The sequence below is a fragment of the Hypanus sabinus genome, chromosome 11 (assembly GCF_030144855.1).
Source record: "Hypanus sabinus isolate sHypSab1 chromosome 11, sHypSab1.hap1, whole genome shotgun sequence".
NCBI lineage: Eukaryota > Metazoa > Chordata > Chondrichthyes > Myliobatiformes > Dasyatidae > Hypanus > Hypanus sabinus.
Genome location: NC_082716.1, coordinates 65,092,080 through 65,105,909, shown reverse-complemented (window position 1 = coordinate 65,105,909; position 13,830 = coordinate 65,092,080). Strand labels below are relative to the sequence as shown.

The following is a 13,830-nucleotide window of genomic DNA, read 5'->3' as shown; positions in this document are numbered from 1 at the left end:
CTAACCAAAAATGCAAGGAATAGTGTTATTTACAAAATAACTGCAAATAAAAAATATGTTCAGACATGATGAATCCTAGTGCTGATGAAGGGTCTCAGCCTGAAATGTCAACTGCTTATTCCCCTCCATAGATGCTGCCTAACCTGCAGAGTTCCTTCAGCAATTTGTGCTTGTTGCTCAAGATTTCCAGCATTCGCAGAATCCCTTGTTTATATATTCAGACAATTTGGAGCCATTAACTGCAAACAATTCTTTGATAATAGCTATTGAAGGATATTGTAATCTTTAAAGTCTACAGTTTCTAGCCAAAGCCATTATTTTATTGATTTTACAAAATATTCAATGGATTTGCAGATAGCTCCATGACTCCACAATATTTGCGGTGATCCAAGGCAATATTAATCATGCTATGTAAATTTCCAAGTAAGCTGAACCATTCTAAGATTGTCTAATATTTTTCAAATTTTCATTGTTGCAGTACAAGTCTTGTAAACAATACAAAGTTTGCAAAAAATTTGCAAATAACACATGATGATTATCAAAATCACAGGGATCAGTTGTATAGTTCAGTACAATTCTGCCCTCTTCACACTGACTGAAAATAAGTACCATTTCTTCATTCTTTTTGATTTTATAATACAGATGAGAAATTTGTGAATCCACATAAGTAATTCATGAAATCAAAAATCTACCTTCATGCCAAGCATTACAACAAAATGTTGTGCAACTTTAGTCCAGAGTTTTTCACTGACTTCAAGATCATGAACCAGTTTAAGATTGTGCTCTTCAGTTACCTGCAAAGAAATAAATGGGTAAAGATTTAACCAAGATTTTGCTGTATATACCAACTCCAAAGGAACTGGAATCCAAATGAGAATTAACAGATTAGAATTTTATATTTTACAATTTGGGGCGGTGCTTTACAGTACCAGTGACCAGGGTTTAATTCCCGCCACTGTCTGTGAGGAGTTTCTACTTTCTCTCTATGACCATGTGGATTTCCTCCTGGTGCCCCGATTTCCTCCCACAGTCCAAAGAGTTATCAGTTAGCAGGTTAGATGGTCACTGTATATTGTCCTGTGATTAGTCAAGGGTTAAAATAGGGGTTGTAAGGTACTGCGTTTTGAAGGGCCAGAAGAGCCTATCTCAATAAAATAAAAATTTTGAAAGATCTGTTTCACACAGTTTATGGTGCCAAGGCACTTTCTTCACTCTACATGTAAAGTTTATCCATGAAACTTATTCCATGTCACTCAGTGCCAAGTATCAATGCTCAAACCAGGAATGGAACATTATTTGAGTTATATTTTGCTACACCATTCACTTTTTTGTTATGGTAAAATACAATAAAATTAGTCCGTTTTTTACTTCCTTTATATAGTTCGAAAACACTCTTGTGCAAAATATTTCAATTGCCTAAACTGCCAGATGTCATCAAACTTTGCCTCAATATTCCTATAAATTATGATTTACAAAATCACTTCTGACCATTTGAGTCTGAAGTGTAACATATGGTACAACTTATGTGTTAACTTGGATGTGAATGTAATACCTTATGAGCACATTTTTTGGAGTTTGGTTGAAAGATTATACTGGGTGAAGGGATAAAAAGTCACATTTGCAGGTCTTTTGATGGTACAAACCAGGAGTGATTTCAAGTAGGGAAGAGAATGAGCCTTTGAGTGATCTAGCCCAGCCATGTGAATAGATGGGAACAAAGCTGGTGGAATCGAATGTGAAGTTATCAACTGCGCACGAAACAGAAAAGTAGAGCTTTTTTCCCCCACTGGTGAGAGATCAGATTATGACCTAGATGTCCTTGTACACACAGATGCAGATGCAGCAAGCAAGTAGAAAATCAAACAATACGTTGGCCAATATTAAGAGAGAATTTGAGTACAGAGCAAAGATGTCTTGATGAGCCTTGAGATCATACCTGGAAAATTCCATACCATTTTAATCTCCACACATTAATCAAGATATAAGTGCCATAGAGAAAGTGGAGAAAAGATTGACTAGCCTGCTTCCAGAGATGACAGGGTTGCTATATAACAGAGAGTAGACTCACTCTGTACTCTCTTGTGTTTAAGAGAATGAGAGACTCAGAGAAGTTTGTTAAAGTTCTCACAGGGCTTGACCAACTGGATAGAGAAAGCATGCTTACCCTGGCTGAGGAGTCCAGAACAAGGCACACAGTTTCACAAAAGGGATAGTCCACTGAGGATCGAGATGAAGAGAAATTTATTTTACTGGCATGGTGATGAAACTATGGAATTTGCTGTAGGGCTGCAGAGCATGGTCATGGAGTTTATTCAAAACATTGATATCCTAAATATTAATGTCATCAAGGGATTTAGAAATAATAGAGGAAAATACACTTGAGATGGTAGACCAGCCACTATCTTGATGAATGGCAGAACAGGCTCAAAGACTAAATATCCTCTTTCTGCTCTCCTCTTTATTTTCTTAAGTAATTATGGAAACTGATGATGATGATATTGTAAGTTAAAACACTGAAGTGAGCATGTACATTGAAAATTGCCTTTGTATTTACAAGAAGACTAGCACATGGCAGAAATCCCAAGGAAACTAGCACTGAACATGGAATAGAGACTGCCAAAGTTAATGGAATTTACAATAAAGAAGGAGAAATAATGGCATTAAAGAATGGTAAATTGACAGGCCCACATGGTTTCAAGTCTGCTGATTTTAAACAAAGTTGGTGAGGACATTGGAGATACTCTAATTCAGATTCACATTCATTTGTTAATCAAATGTACATCAAAACATACAGTGAAATGCTTCATTTACGTCAATGACAATACAAACTACGAAAGCGCTAGGAACAGTCACAAGTGCTGCCGCACATTCTGCACCCAAGTTATACAGGAACAAAGTTCTTTTAATTAGGGAAGATCTTTAGATATAATTATGCTTTCTATATTACTCTGAAGCTCAAATCAGAGCAAAATGAAACAGGAGATGGATGTTGTCCTTTTTTACTTCATCCGATAAAGCAATTTAAATGAAGCGCTATGTCAGTGTAAACCGACCCATTACTGTGTAAATCTCTATAGCCCTGTTCAAACAATCAATAGTCTCCTGGGGATCAACTTTCTTACAGGCGTTTCCAGCATTCACAAGTTCTATGACCTTTCCAAAAGCTCTGCATTGACCATGACAACAGCAGTAACACACTGTCTATATGTTCAGTGAGTTATTATGTGCACATTTCACGAGAAGCTCTGGATTTACATACACCAGCTGAAACATTGAATGAATCCAGTCTATTTCAATCTGAGCCTTTAGGAAGAATGCAATCTGGATGCTCACATGTAATCTGCTTCTCTCAACCCAAAGAGTGCATGAATTCCCCTTTCATGGAGCAGAGAGAATCCATTTGCAAGACTGGGAAATGTTGCACTGATCTGCCACTTCCACCACCACTTGACCTGATTGTGGACTAGTGAAGCTTTCACCCTGCAGAAATAGCAGCTGGTATACAAGCTGCAATTCTGCCTGCAGACATCACAGATCTCAGTCACCAATAATTAGAAAATTTAGTTTCTAGATACAAAGCTCTTCAGACAATTGGAGGGGGTCTGTGACAATTTTCAGAACAAGTCTTCCAAGGCATCTTTCAGAGCCCCCTCTTACAGCTTAAGCTTACTGTGAGGCCCTGTCCACCTGCTCCTTGGTGTGACCATGCTGGTGGCCCAGTAGATCCATCATCTGGGTCTACATACACAGTGTAAGAAAAACCAGGGAGGAAATAGCCGATAAGAGGAGGCATCATTTTAAGTGATTGGAGGAAAGTATAGGGGGATGTCAGAGGTAAGTTGTTTACACAGAATGGTGGTGGGTGGAAAGCATTGCCTGAGGCAGACATATTAGGGACATTTAAGAGTCTCTTAGATAAGCACATGATTGATAGAAAAATGAAAGATTATGAGGAGGGAAGGTTTAGATTGATCTTAGAGTAGGTTAAAAGGTTGTCAAAGGGCCTGTAATGTTCTGTGTTCAAAGCTATTTACCCAGACTGGGTCCAAAATTTCACCTTAACAGTGTAGTGAGCTCTTCTCTAGCCCAAATCCAAATATATGTAAGTAGGTGCAGGACATAGCTACATGTTACCATCTGTGCTCTGCTGTATATATCCATGGATCAATATCACAGGATGGGAGTGGCAGGGTATGTCTGTTATACAAATGAATTTCTTGTCCACAGAGTTTATAATTAAAAGCAGACTGATGGAATACCTTGAAAATTTTCAGGCAATCAGAGAAAATGAGCACGGATGTGTAAGGATAGGTCGTGTCTGATAAACCTGGTTGAATTCTTGCAATGAGATAAAAGAGGCAGTGAATAGGATAACTTCTGTGCTGTTGTTTCTATGGATTTTCAACAGACATCCAATACAGACTTTATGTGAATCTTCATTGTAGTTGCAGCTCATGGTATTCAAACTGGGATTGTCATCTGGTGAGGAAACATTTTCAGTGGGGAGACAAAGAGAAAAGGGAAAATGAACTTGGCAGAATGACCCGCAAATATGCAAACATGGATTTTTAACTATTTACCACATTGATAAATGACTTAAGTGATGGCATAGAAAGCCACATGATCACTTTTGTCTTTATACGGACTGCACTACAAGCAGATTCACTAAATTCCACCACAGTTTCAGGTAGGCAGAGCTACCTAAACTTTTGGGGGAATGGATTTCTTAGAAACACAGAAAACCTACAGCACAATACAGGCCCTCCAGCTCACAATGCTTTGCCGAACATGTACTTACTTTAGAAATTCCCTTGGGTTACCCATAACCCTCTATGGACAACATGGACAAGTCTGAGGTTAACATACCAGCTTAAAAGGGCGAAATAATATACTTTATAAATGGATTGAATCCATAAACAGTGAAGAATCTTGGAAATCCATCTTCAAATAACTAATTCACAGGTTACGGACTGTTATAGAAGATAATTAAACCAAGCAATAATTCTCAGGATGAGGCTTTCCATTCTAGAACACCAGAGAGCCTTGTTTTCTAAAAAGCACAGTTTCCTTTCACCACCATACATGTTGTCCTCACCCATATCTCCTCTATTTCCCACATGTCTGCCCTCAACCGATCCTTCCACCACCATAAAAGGGGTAGTTTTCCCCTTGACCTTACCTGCAACTTCCACCACCTCCACAGGACCCTACCACTAAATTCATATTTCCCTCATCCACATCCCCAACCCTCCACTTTCTGTAGTGATTGATCTCTGCATCTGCTCTTGTCCACTCACCCTTCCCCACTGATCTCCCTCCTAGAACTTATCCCTGCAGGTGGGACAAATGCTACACCTACCCATACACCTCTTCCCTCACCACAATTCAGGGCCCCAAACAGGCAAAGCAACATTTCACATCTGAGTCTGTCAGGGTCTTCTGTTGAACTTAATGTATCGCTGAGACTGGTCACTTTGTGAGCATCCTCGCTCTACCTGCTGCAAAGGTGGGGTATCCTATGGCTTCCCATTTCAATTCAACTTCACGTCCCCATTGTGACGTGAGTGCCCACGGACTCTACTGCCATGATGAGGCCAAATTCTGAATGGAGGAACAACACTTCAAATTCCATCTGGGGAACCTCTAATCTAATAGCATGAACATCAATTTCTCTAATGTCTAGTAACTTCTCCACCTTTCCTCCTCTATTTTTCCATTCCTCTTTCTAGTTAGCCTCTCTTATCCCTTCTCTTCTCCTCATCTCACTCTGGTTCCACTCCTCCTTCCCTTTCTTCTATGGTCCACTGATCTCTACTATTAAATTATTTCTTCAGTTCTTTACCTCTTCCACCTTCTTACATCTTCCACCCTACACCATCCATCCATCCACCCCCTCACCTGTAGCCTATAGCCTGCCAGTCTGTATTCCATCCTCTCCCCACCTCCTTATTCTGGCTTCTGCACCCTTTCCATTCCTGATGAAAGGTCTCACCCCAAAGTAATCTTGTTATTCCCTTCTGTAGTTGCTTCCTGACTTGCTGAATTCCTCTAGCCTTTTGTCAGAATCAGAATCAAAATCAGGTTCATTATCAATAGCATTGGTCATGATTTTTTTTTGTTTTGTGGCAGAAGTACAGTGCAAGACACAAAAATTACTATGCTACAATAAACATTGAAAGGGGGTCTCCAGGTTCCTGTACTTCTTCCCTAGTTGTGGTAATGAGAAGAAGGCATGTCCCAGATGCTGTGAGGCCTTGATGATGAATCTTGCCTTCTTGATTAGTAAGTATGTGGATGACACAGAAGTTTTTGGTGGTGTGGATAGCTGGGAAAGTTGTTTGAGGCTACACCAGGATGTAGATCAGATAGAAAGCTGAGTGGAACATTGTCAGATGGAATTTAATCCAGGCAAATGGGAGGGTGTTTCTTTTTAAGGTGTCATATAGGGGTAGGATATATAGTGAAATGGTAGGGCACTAAAGAACATTGCTAAAGAGAAGGACCTATAGGTTTCAGTCCACAGGTGTTGAAAACAGGTAGATAAGGTGGAGAAAGCACATCGATTGTTTGTCTACATGGGTCAAGGCCAGAATGTTATGTTGCAACTTGACTAACAATGGACACATTGGACTTAGAGCATTGTGTGACTTTCTGATCACCAAACTATAGGAAGGATGTAGTTGCACTGGGGAGTCTGCAGAGGAGATTCACCTGAATATTGCCTCGACTGGAGAATTTTCATTACGAGGATAAACTGCATAGCTTTCCTGGAGTGAAAGAGGCTGAGGATTGACCTGGTAAAAGTTTATAACATAATAAGAAGCATACAAAAATTAAAGGTAATCTTAAAGGTTAAATTATTAAAGATAGGATAGATAGAATCTTTTTCCCCAGTAAGAGGATCAAAAGAAAAGGGAGTAGAAACTTAAGGGGAGTATAAAGAGGAAACTGAGGGAAAGTTTTTTTTATCCCCTGCAGAGATTAGTTGATGCCTGAATGCCAGAAGAGGTGGTGGAGTCAGATTAAAATAAAAACACTGTGTTTAAGAGATATTTAGACAGGAATTTGAATATGCAAGGTAGCAAAGAATATAGCCCTAATGCAACCAGGGTGGATTAGTGTAGGTTGGCATGGATGTGGTGAACCAAAGGGCCCACCTCCATCCTGTACAAGACTGTGATTGCTGATAATGCAGTTTTATTTAAACTTAAAATATTAGGCTAGGAAGTAAGCAATTGTATGTTAGTTATACTACTCTTGTGAGCACACCACACTAAGAAGGACATTAAGTTTATTTTGCATATGCTGAAGAAGTGGAGTTAGATCAAAGAAACTATGATTTCATTAAGTGGTAAAATGGGCTTGAGCATTAAGAAACCTATATTTTTTTAGAACTAATGCAAGCTTTAGAATCTTCAGCTGGAATTAGCTAAACGGGAAAATGAGGGAGAAAAACACAATGCTGATAAAGTGGAATTGTGGAAGGCTTTGTCTAACTAGTTAATAAAGTTTGCAGGACCTTTTCAAATAAAACATTAGAGACATTTCTGGGGTCTAGGTAGACTTTTGTCAGAGAAAGGGGAACAGAGGGGAAAGGTAGATAGATGGAGCTAGCTCACAAATCAGCAATAATCAAATTTACCAGCAGAAAAAGCTCAAGAGGTCCACTTCTATTGTTTCACGTGTAACATTACATAGAATTACCAATGAATATAATGGAATGTGAGATGTGAAATGGAACAGAATTCACCTATACAGTAGTTTGATTAGTTGATGAAATATATTATTAAGAACATGCAAAGCTACAGAGATAAATAGACTCATGGGCCAAAATGGAAATATAGGTATTTTGAGGGAAGAGGAGGAGAAGCAACCTGGTTGTTACAAATAAAGTACAATGCGCAAAATTACCTTCAATGCCAGGCTATAGGTTGCTTCAGTCCACCACTCCTTCTCCTGGGTTAAAGTATCTATCTGGGCAATTAGTCTTTTTCTCTGTAGTTCGTATAACTGGTGATATTCATCCAGCAAACTGAGGGCATGAAAAAAAATCAAAGTCAGAAAGGTCTTTAGTTGTGAATCTCAAATAGAAGTAATTTTAATGAAGCAGCTCCAAATAAGATGTAATTTCTAGTTCCTGACAGAGATACTTGGTCATTTTGCCAAAATCTTTATATTTTTTCAGTCAGTTTCTTTGCTTAGAGCAAGAATGTTGGCATAGAGGATTAGAAAATAAAAGCATGAGCTAGCAAACAAAAAAATAATATGTTTTTGTCTTATCCACTAGTCATAATGCCTTCAGAAAGAACTATTTCTTAGAATCTCCAATGCGTAATGGAATTCCTGGAATTTCAAAACTAATATTTGCAGCTTCAAGTTAAACAAAAACCATTATACAAAAAGTGATGATAAAAGATCAGGAAGCACATTAGTGTACATCCTGTTGGTTAGTTCAGGCAAGTAGATCACCATCCTTTACTGATAGAAACACCCACTCATAACAAAAAAAGAGACTGAGGCACCAAAAAGTCGGGTGCCTTATCCTTACTTACTATGAACTACACTGTAATATTCCCTTCCTCAATAAATCACTGCCTTCTGCCTAAGGCAGTTATGGAAGGAAATTTTTCATTTCAGTATTTTCTATCTTGTGCAACTTTGCTCATTCACGGTAATATTTTTTAAGAAGTATTGGTGAACAAATTGCTGGGGAGAAGAGGGTGTAGCCAGTCCGAGCAAGTGGAAAAAGAAAGGGAAAAACTGTGATAAATTGCAATGGTAACATCCGCAAAGTTATAAACTGAGGGAAAGTTTTTGCAAAGATAAAACAGTAAAAGTTCAAAAGAGAAAATCTATATATTAACTCAACAAGTGAAAAAAACCAGAATAAACGTAATCAAATCAAAGTGCATTCTATAGAACTTTGAACAAAACTGAAGCAGTATCAGAAAACCCAACGGGGACCTCAAGAGGATGGACCTGCCAATGACGCTTCTCCTTGGGAAACAGCCCCTGCATTGGACAGTCCTCCAAGGCAGCAACATCATCTGAACTCCGGGGAATAGTGGCATGAACATGACATGGATTCTACAGCGACCACTGGCAACTCAAGTGAGGACGTCAATGATGAAACAATAGAGTTGGCAGCCATGTCCAATAAATACCAAGGAAGTGAAAACGTGCAGGACTGAAGATGGAACCTACGAAAGGAGGTAGATAGATTATCACCAACTACCTGAGCCAGAAAAGATTGACAAATGGTCCAAAAAAATTCAACCTCCTAAACACCTGGACTGAGCTTCAATGTATTAAGAACAAACATAAATTGCACCCATATAATTGGATTCATATCGTACTGTGTTGTCTTCTCAGCAGATCAGGCACTTGACTCATAGAGTTGATGACAACATGGGAGATAATAAACATAAGATACTAGGTGGCTGGGATGCTTTTAACAGGTGGTTGGAAGAACAGGCCCCAATACAGACTGATTGGAGGAAAGTAGTCGACTGCAAGCAAAAGGTTTCTGAGGATGTTTCTGAATATGAGGAGCGTCACAGGACAACATGGTTGAATTACTTAGGGGTTCCAGGAATAAATGAAGACAGCATAGAAGACTCTACACATGGTCCCTTGAAATCAACGTTGATGAATGGCTTGAAACCAGATATTGCCAAAGTGATGAAGTTCACAAAAATGAACTGGAGTAAAGTTGGTGATCCATATAGTGAGCTAGCGCAAGCAGACAAACAAGTACAATGAGATATCAAATTCCAAATAAGATCATTACAGGTGGGTCAGTTACCTGTTGATCAACACCCATTGACCATGGGTCAACAGTCATTGCAGGTGAGTCAGCAGCCAACACCCATTAACCAACAAAGAAAAAAGCGGGACTGGAATTCACCGTGTGCACAGAGCAATCCCAGTCTGAGTCACACTCCTAAGGCCAGCCCCATAAAGAAAATCTCATTTTTCTTGTAAAAGAGGGCATTGGGCTAGAAGTTACGGGTAGAAGAAACAAGGTGGACAATAGAAACAAGCTCAACAACAAATTCAATCCTCTATCTCACAAATGTTAGGAGACCCTGATCTGATGACATGGCTTCAACAAGCAATTTCAGATGTAATGGACATATTGTTGAACTTTTAAAAATGACTAAGCCCTCTCTTACTGCCTTGCTTGCTAGAGGGAAATTCAAGCAGCTAACATACTCATTGGGAATAAAAGCGCTGAATTCTTGTTAGACTATGATGATCATGACCATGCAAGGATAATAACATGCCATGAAGATGTAAATTATTCTAAGGGAACACCTTTATTGAATCCAGATCTGATCGATACGCCAATTGCTCCTCAACAGTTGAGGGAGGAATTCAAATGATTGCGTGGGCTGAAACTGAAGTGCTATCATCAGGAAGCATGGCTCCTGGTACGCTGCACAACAGGCAGATTTGAAAGCCTGTACAACGGCAGAAGGAAAATCCACTAATATCTACACTGTTTTGTTTGGAGATGTCCATAACTTTGGGAACTTATGAATGCAAAAGAGATTTCTTACAGCTGTAGGAACCCCGATCAAGAATGGCCAGCTAGCACATGCATTCATGAACATTATACAGTTGCCATCAGAAGTTACTGTATTAAAATGTAAAATGAGCCACTCCACAATGGAAAGCCATTCTTGGATGTAGTTGCAAAAGAGGCTGCAAGGGAATGAGTAAAAGAAATTTTATAAAGTCAAAGAAGTACTGAGAACGTAAGCAGTGAACTCAGCAACTGAAGTTATGGAAATGAAGTTTATCTCTGTATCACAGGAGTTAGCTCAATGCTCTCTACAGAAAATGTGTTTCTGGAGAATGGAGATATGGCTCTAGTCATAGACTAGTAACTCCAACTACATTACTTCCTTATCTGGCACAACAGACATACTCCCTAGGATGCAATGGAGTAAAAAAGATGATCAACAGATTTTTCCAATGGTGGTGAAATCCAAAGTTCAGACCACAAGCTCAACAAATGTTTGAAAAATGCATGACATGCCAGAAGGCGAATTCTGGAGCAGCAGTGAGCTATCAGATTTAAGGGCTCCTGCCCCACCTGTGTCACATTGATTCTGACCATTTCATTGGGAATGTTTGTCAGGAATTACGTCTACTGTTAAATATTGAATGGTCTTTCCATTGTCCACATTCACCCATAGTTGTCCGGACAAGTCGAATAAATGAATAGAACCATCAAGCAATGACAAAGGTGTACCATGGTCTGTAGCTTTTCCTGTGGTCTTGTGTAGCATCAGAGCAAAGAAGAAAATGGAACTAATTCTATTCGAGGTAGTAACGAGATGTCCTACATCACTTCCAGAAGTTCTTGAGGTCAGAAAGGCTGATACACTGTACATATAGTGGCATACAGTTTAGTTAACTATTCTGTGAAATTAAATATTGCGTCTGCTCCTCAATAGGTTTCTGCCGCTGGGAGTGATCCAACAGAAGGAAGATGCAATTGGTTCCTGGTGAGTAGGTCCTGATCAAGAAACCACATAATTAACCACTGGGGCCTCAATGGGAAGGTCCTTATTGAGTGCTGGTGGTTACTAACTCAGCGGTAAAAATAAGTGGATACATATGAACCACTGCAGTGAGCTAAAAACGTTACCCGACGTGGACAACAAGGACAGTGGTCAATTTGCTAGCAACCTCTGACTCAGTAGCTATGTTGCTGGGCCACGGTGACCAATCTGAACCAGCCAGAAGACTGCAAACAGAGTCGATAACTGCTGGATATTATGATGCTTGTTCCACTATTATTTGCTATCATCTTGTTTCTAACAGTTTTCCCCATGCACAATACTTCTAATTGTTCAGAACATGGCTGCAGTTGTGGGTATTGCATCATTTGAATAGGGGCTATCTTACTAGTTAAGTTAAGCAATGGAATTGGAATATAATGTGATCTGGTCTAAGGGGTAAGCAAACTGGTATAAGGGGACCAGATCAAATCGGGTCTATCTCTCCCATTTGTTCTTCCCTCCTTGCCACTAGACTCTTTGTCTTTCACTCATTCTGATCAACAGAAAAAAGATTCTTCTGTGTCAAAGTGAAAACAGGTCTCTACAAAGCGATCTAAATTAATTACAAATATAAAACACAAAATAAATGATTGCATAAGTATTTAACCCCTTTAATATGACACCCCAAATCATCACTGGTGCAGCCAATTGGTTTTAGAAATCACATAATTAGTTAAATGAAAAATCTCCATGTGCAGTCAAGGTGTTTCAATTGATTGTAGTAAAAATACACCTGTATCTGGAAGGTTCAACTGCTGGTGAATCAGTACCCTGGCAAAAACTACACCATGGAGACAAAAGAACACTCCAAGCAATTCTGCGAAAAGGTTCTTGAGAAGTACAAGTCAGGAGATGGATACACGAAAATTTCCAAGTCACTGAATATCCCTTGAAGTCCAGTTAAGTCAATCATCAAGAAATGGAAAGAATATGGCACAGATGTAAACCTGCCTAGAGCAAGCCATCCTCAAAAACTAAAGGACCGTGCAAGACTGGGACTAATGTGGGAGATCACCAAGAGACCTATGGCAGCTCTGGAGGGGTTACAAGCTACAGTGCCTGAGATGGGAGAGACAGCGAATACAACAATTGTTGCCCAGGTGCTTCACCAGTCACAGCTTTATGAGAGAGTGGCAAAGAAAAAGCCACTGTTGAAAAAAACTCACATGAGATCTCAGCTAAAGTTTGCCAGAAGGTATGTGGGAGATGGAAGGCAGCTGGAAGAAGATTCTATGGTTTGATGAAACCAAATTTGAGCTATTTGGCCATTAGACTAAAGGCTATTTAGCGTAAGCCAAGCACCACATATCATCAAACACACACCATCCCTACCGTGAGGCATAACGGTGGCTGCGTCATGCCGTGGGGATGATTCACTGCCTGATGTAGTCTGCCAGAGAACTGCGACTTGGGAGATTATTTGTTTTCCAGCAAGACAATGACCCGAAATATGAAGCCAAAGCTACACAGGATTGGCTCAAATGCAACAAAGTTAATGTTCTGGAGTCAGAATCCAGACCTCAATCCAACTGAGAATTTGTGGCTGGACATGAAAAGGGTTGTTCACTCACAATCCCCATGCAACTTCACAGGCCTTGAGCAGTTTTGTAAAGAAGAATGGGGGAAAATTGCTGTGTCCAGATGTGCAAAGCTGATAGAGACCTATCCACACAGACAGAAGGCTATAATTGCTACCAAAGGTGCCTCTACTAAATACTGACTTGAAGGGGGTGAATACTTAAGCAAACCACTATTCTGCATTTTATATTTGTAATTAATTTAGATCACTTAGTATAGATCTGTTTTCACTTTGACACAAAAGAGTCTTTTTCTGTTATCAGTGTTAAAAAAGCCAAATTAAATCCACTGTGATTCAATGTTGTAAAACAATAAAACACAAAAACTTTCAGGGGGGGGTGGTGAGTACTTTTTATAGGTGCTGTATATATCTTGTGCCTTCCAAATTGCTTCCAGAAATTCCAGCCTGGCATCTGCTCTGCCATCATCCCTGCCAGTGTTCCTTTCCATTCTGGCCAACTCCTTCTCATGCCTCTGTAATTCCCGTTACTCCACTGGAATACTGATTCATCTGACTTTAGCTTCTCACTCTCAAATTTCAGGGTGAATTTTATCATATTATGATCGCTTTGCCCTAAGGGTTCTTTTACCTTAAGCTCTCTAATCAATTCTGGTTCATTGCACTACACCCAGTCCAGAATAGCTGATCTTTTAGTAGGTCAACCACAAGCTGCTCTGG

The 13,830-nt window shown here is 39.6% G+C and overlaps 1 protein-coding gene across 12 annotated transcripts in view; it reads right to left on the bottom strand.

Moving 5' to 3' along the window:
- Positions 1-13,830, bottom strand: part of axdnd1 (axonemal dynein light chain domain containing 1) — a 162,273-nt gene that overhangs the window by 62,972 nt on the left and 85,471 nt on the right. For all 12 annotated transcript variants that reach the window (XR_009514787.1, XR_009514786.1, XR_009514785.1 and 9 more), the window contains 2 exons: positions 7,912-8,032; positions 693-794 (listed from right to left, as the gene is read on the bottom strand). Coding sequence is in view for 8 of the 12 variants with exons in the window: in XM_059984538.1 (XP_059840521.1) it covers positions 693-794; positions 7,912-8,032 (223 nt within the window). In the remaining 4 variants the exon portion in view is untranslated. The remainder of the gene's footprint in view (positions 1-692; positions 795-7,911; positions 8,033-13,830) is intronic.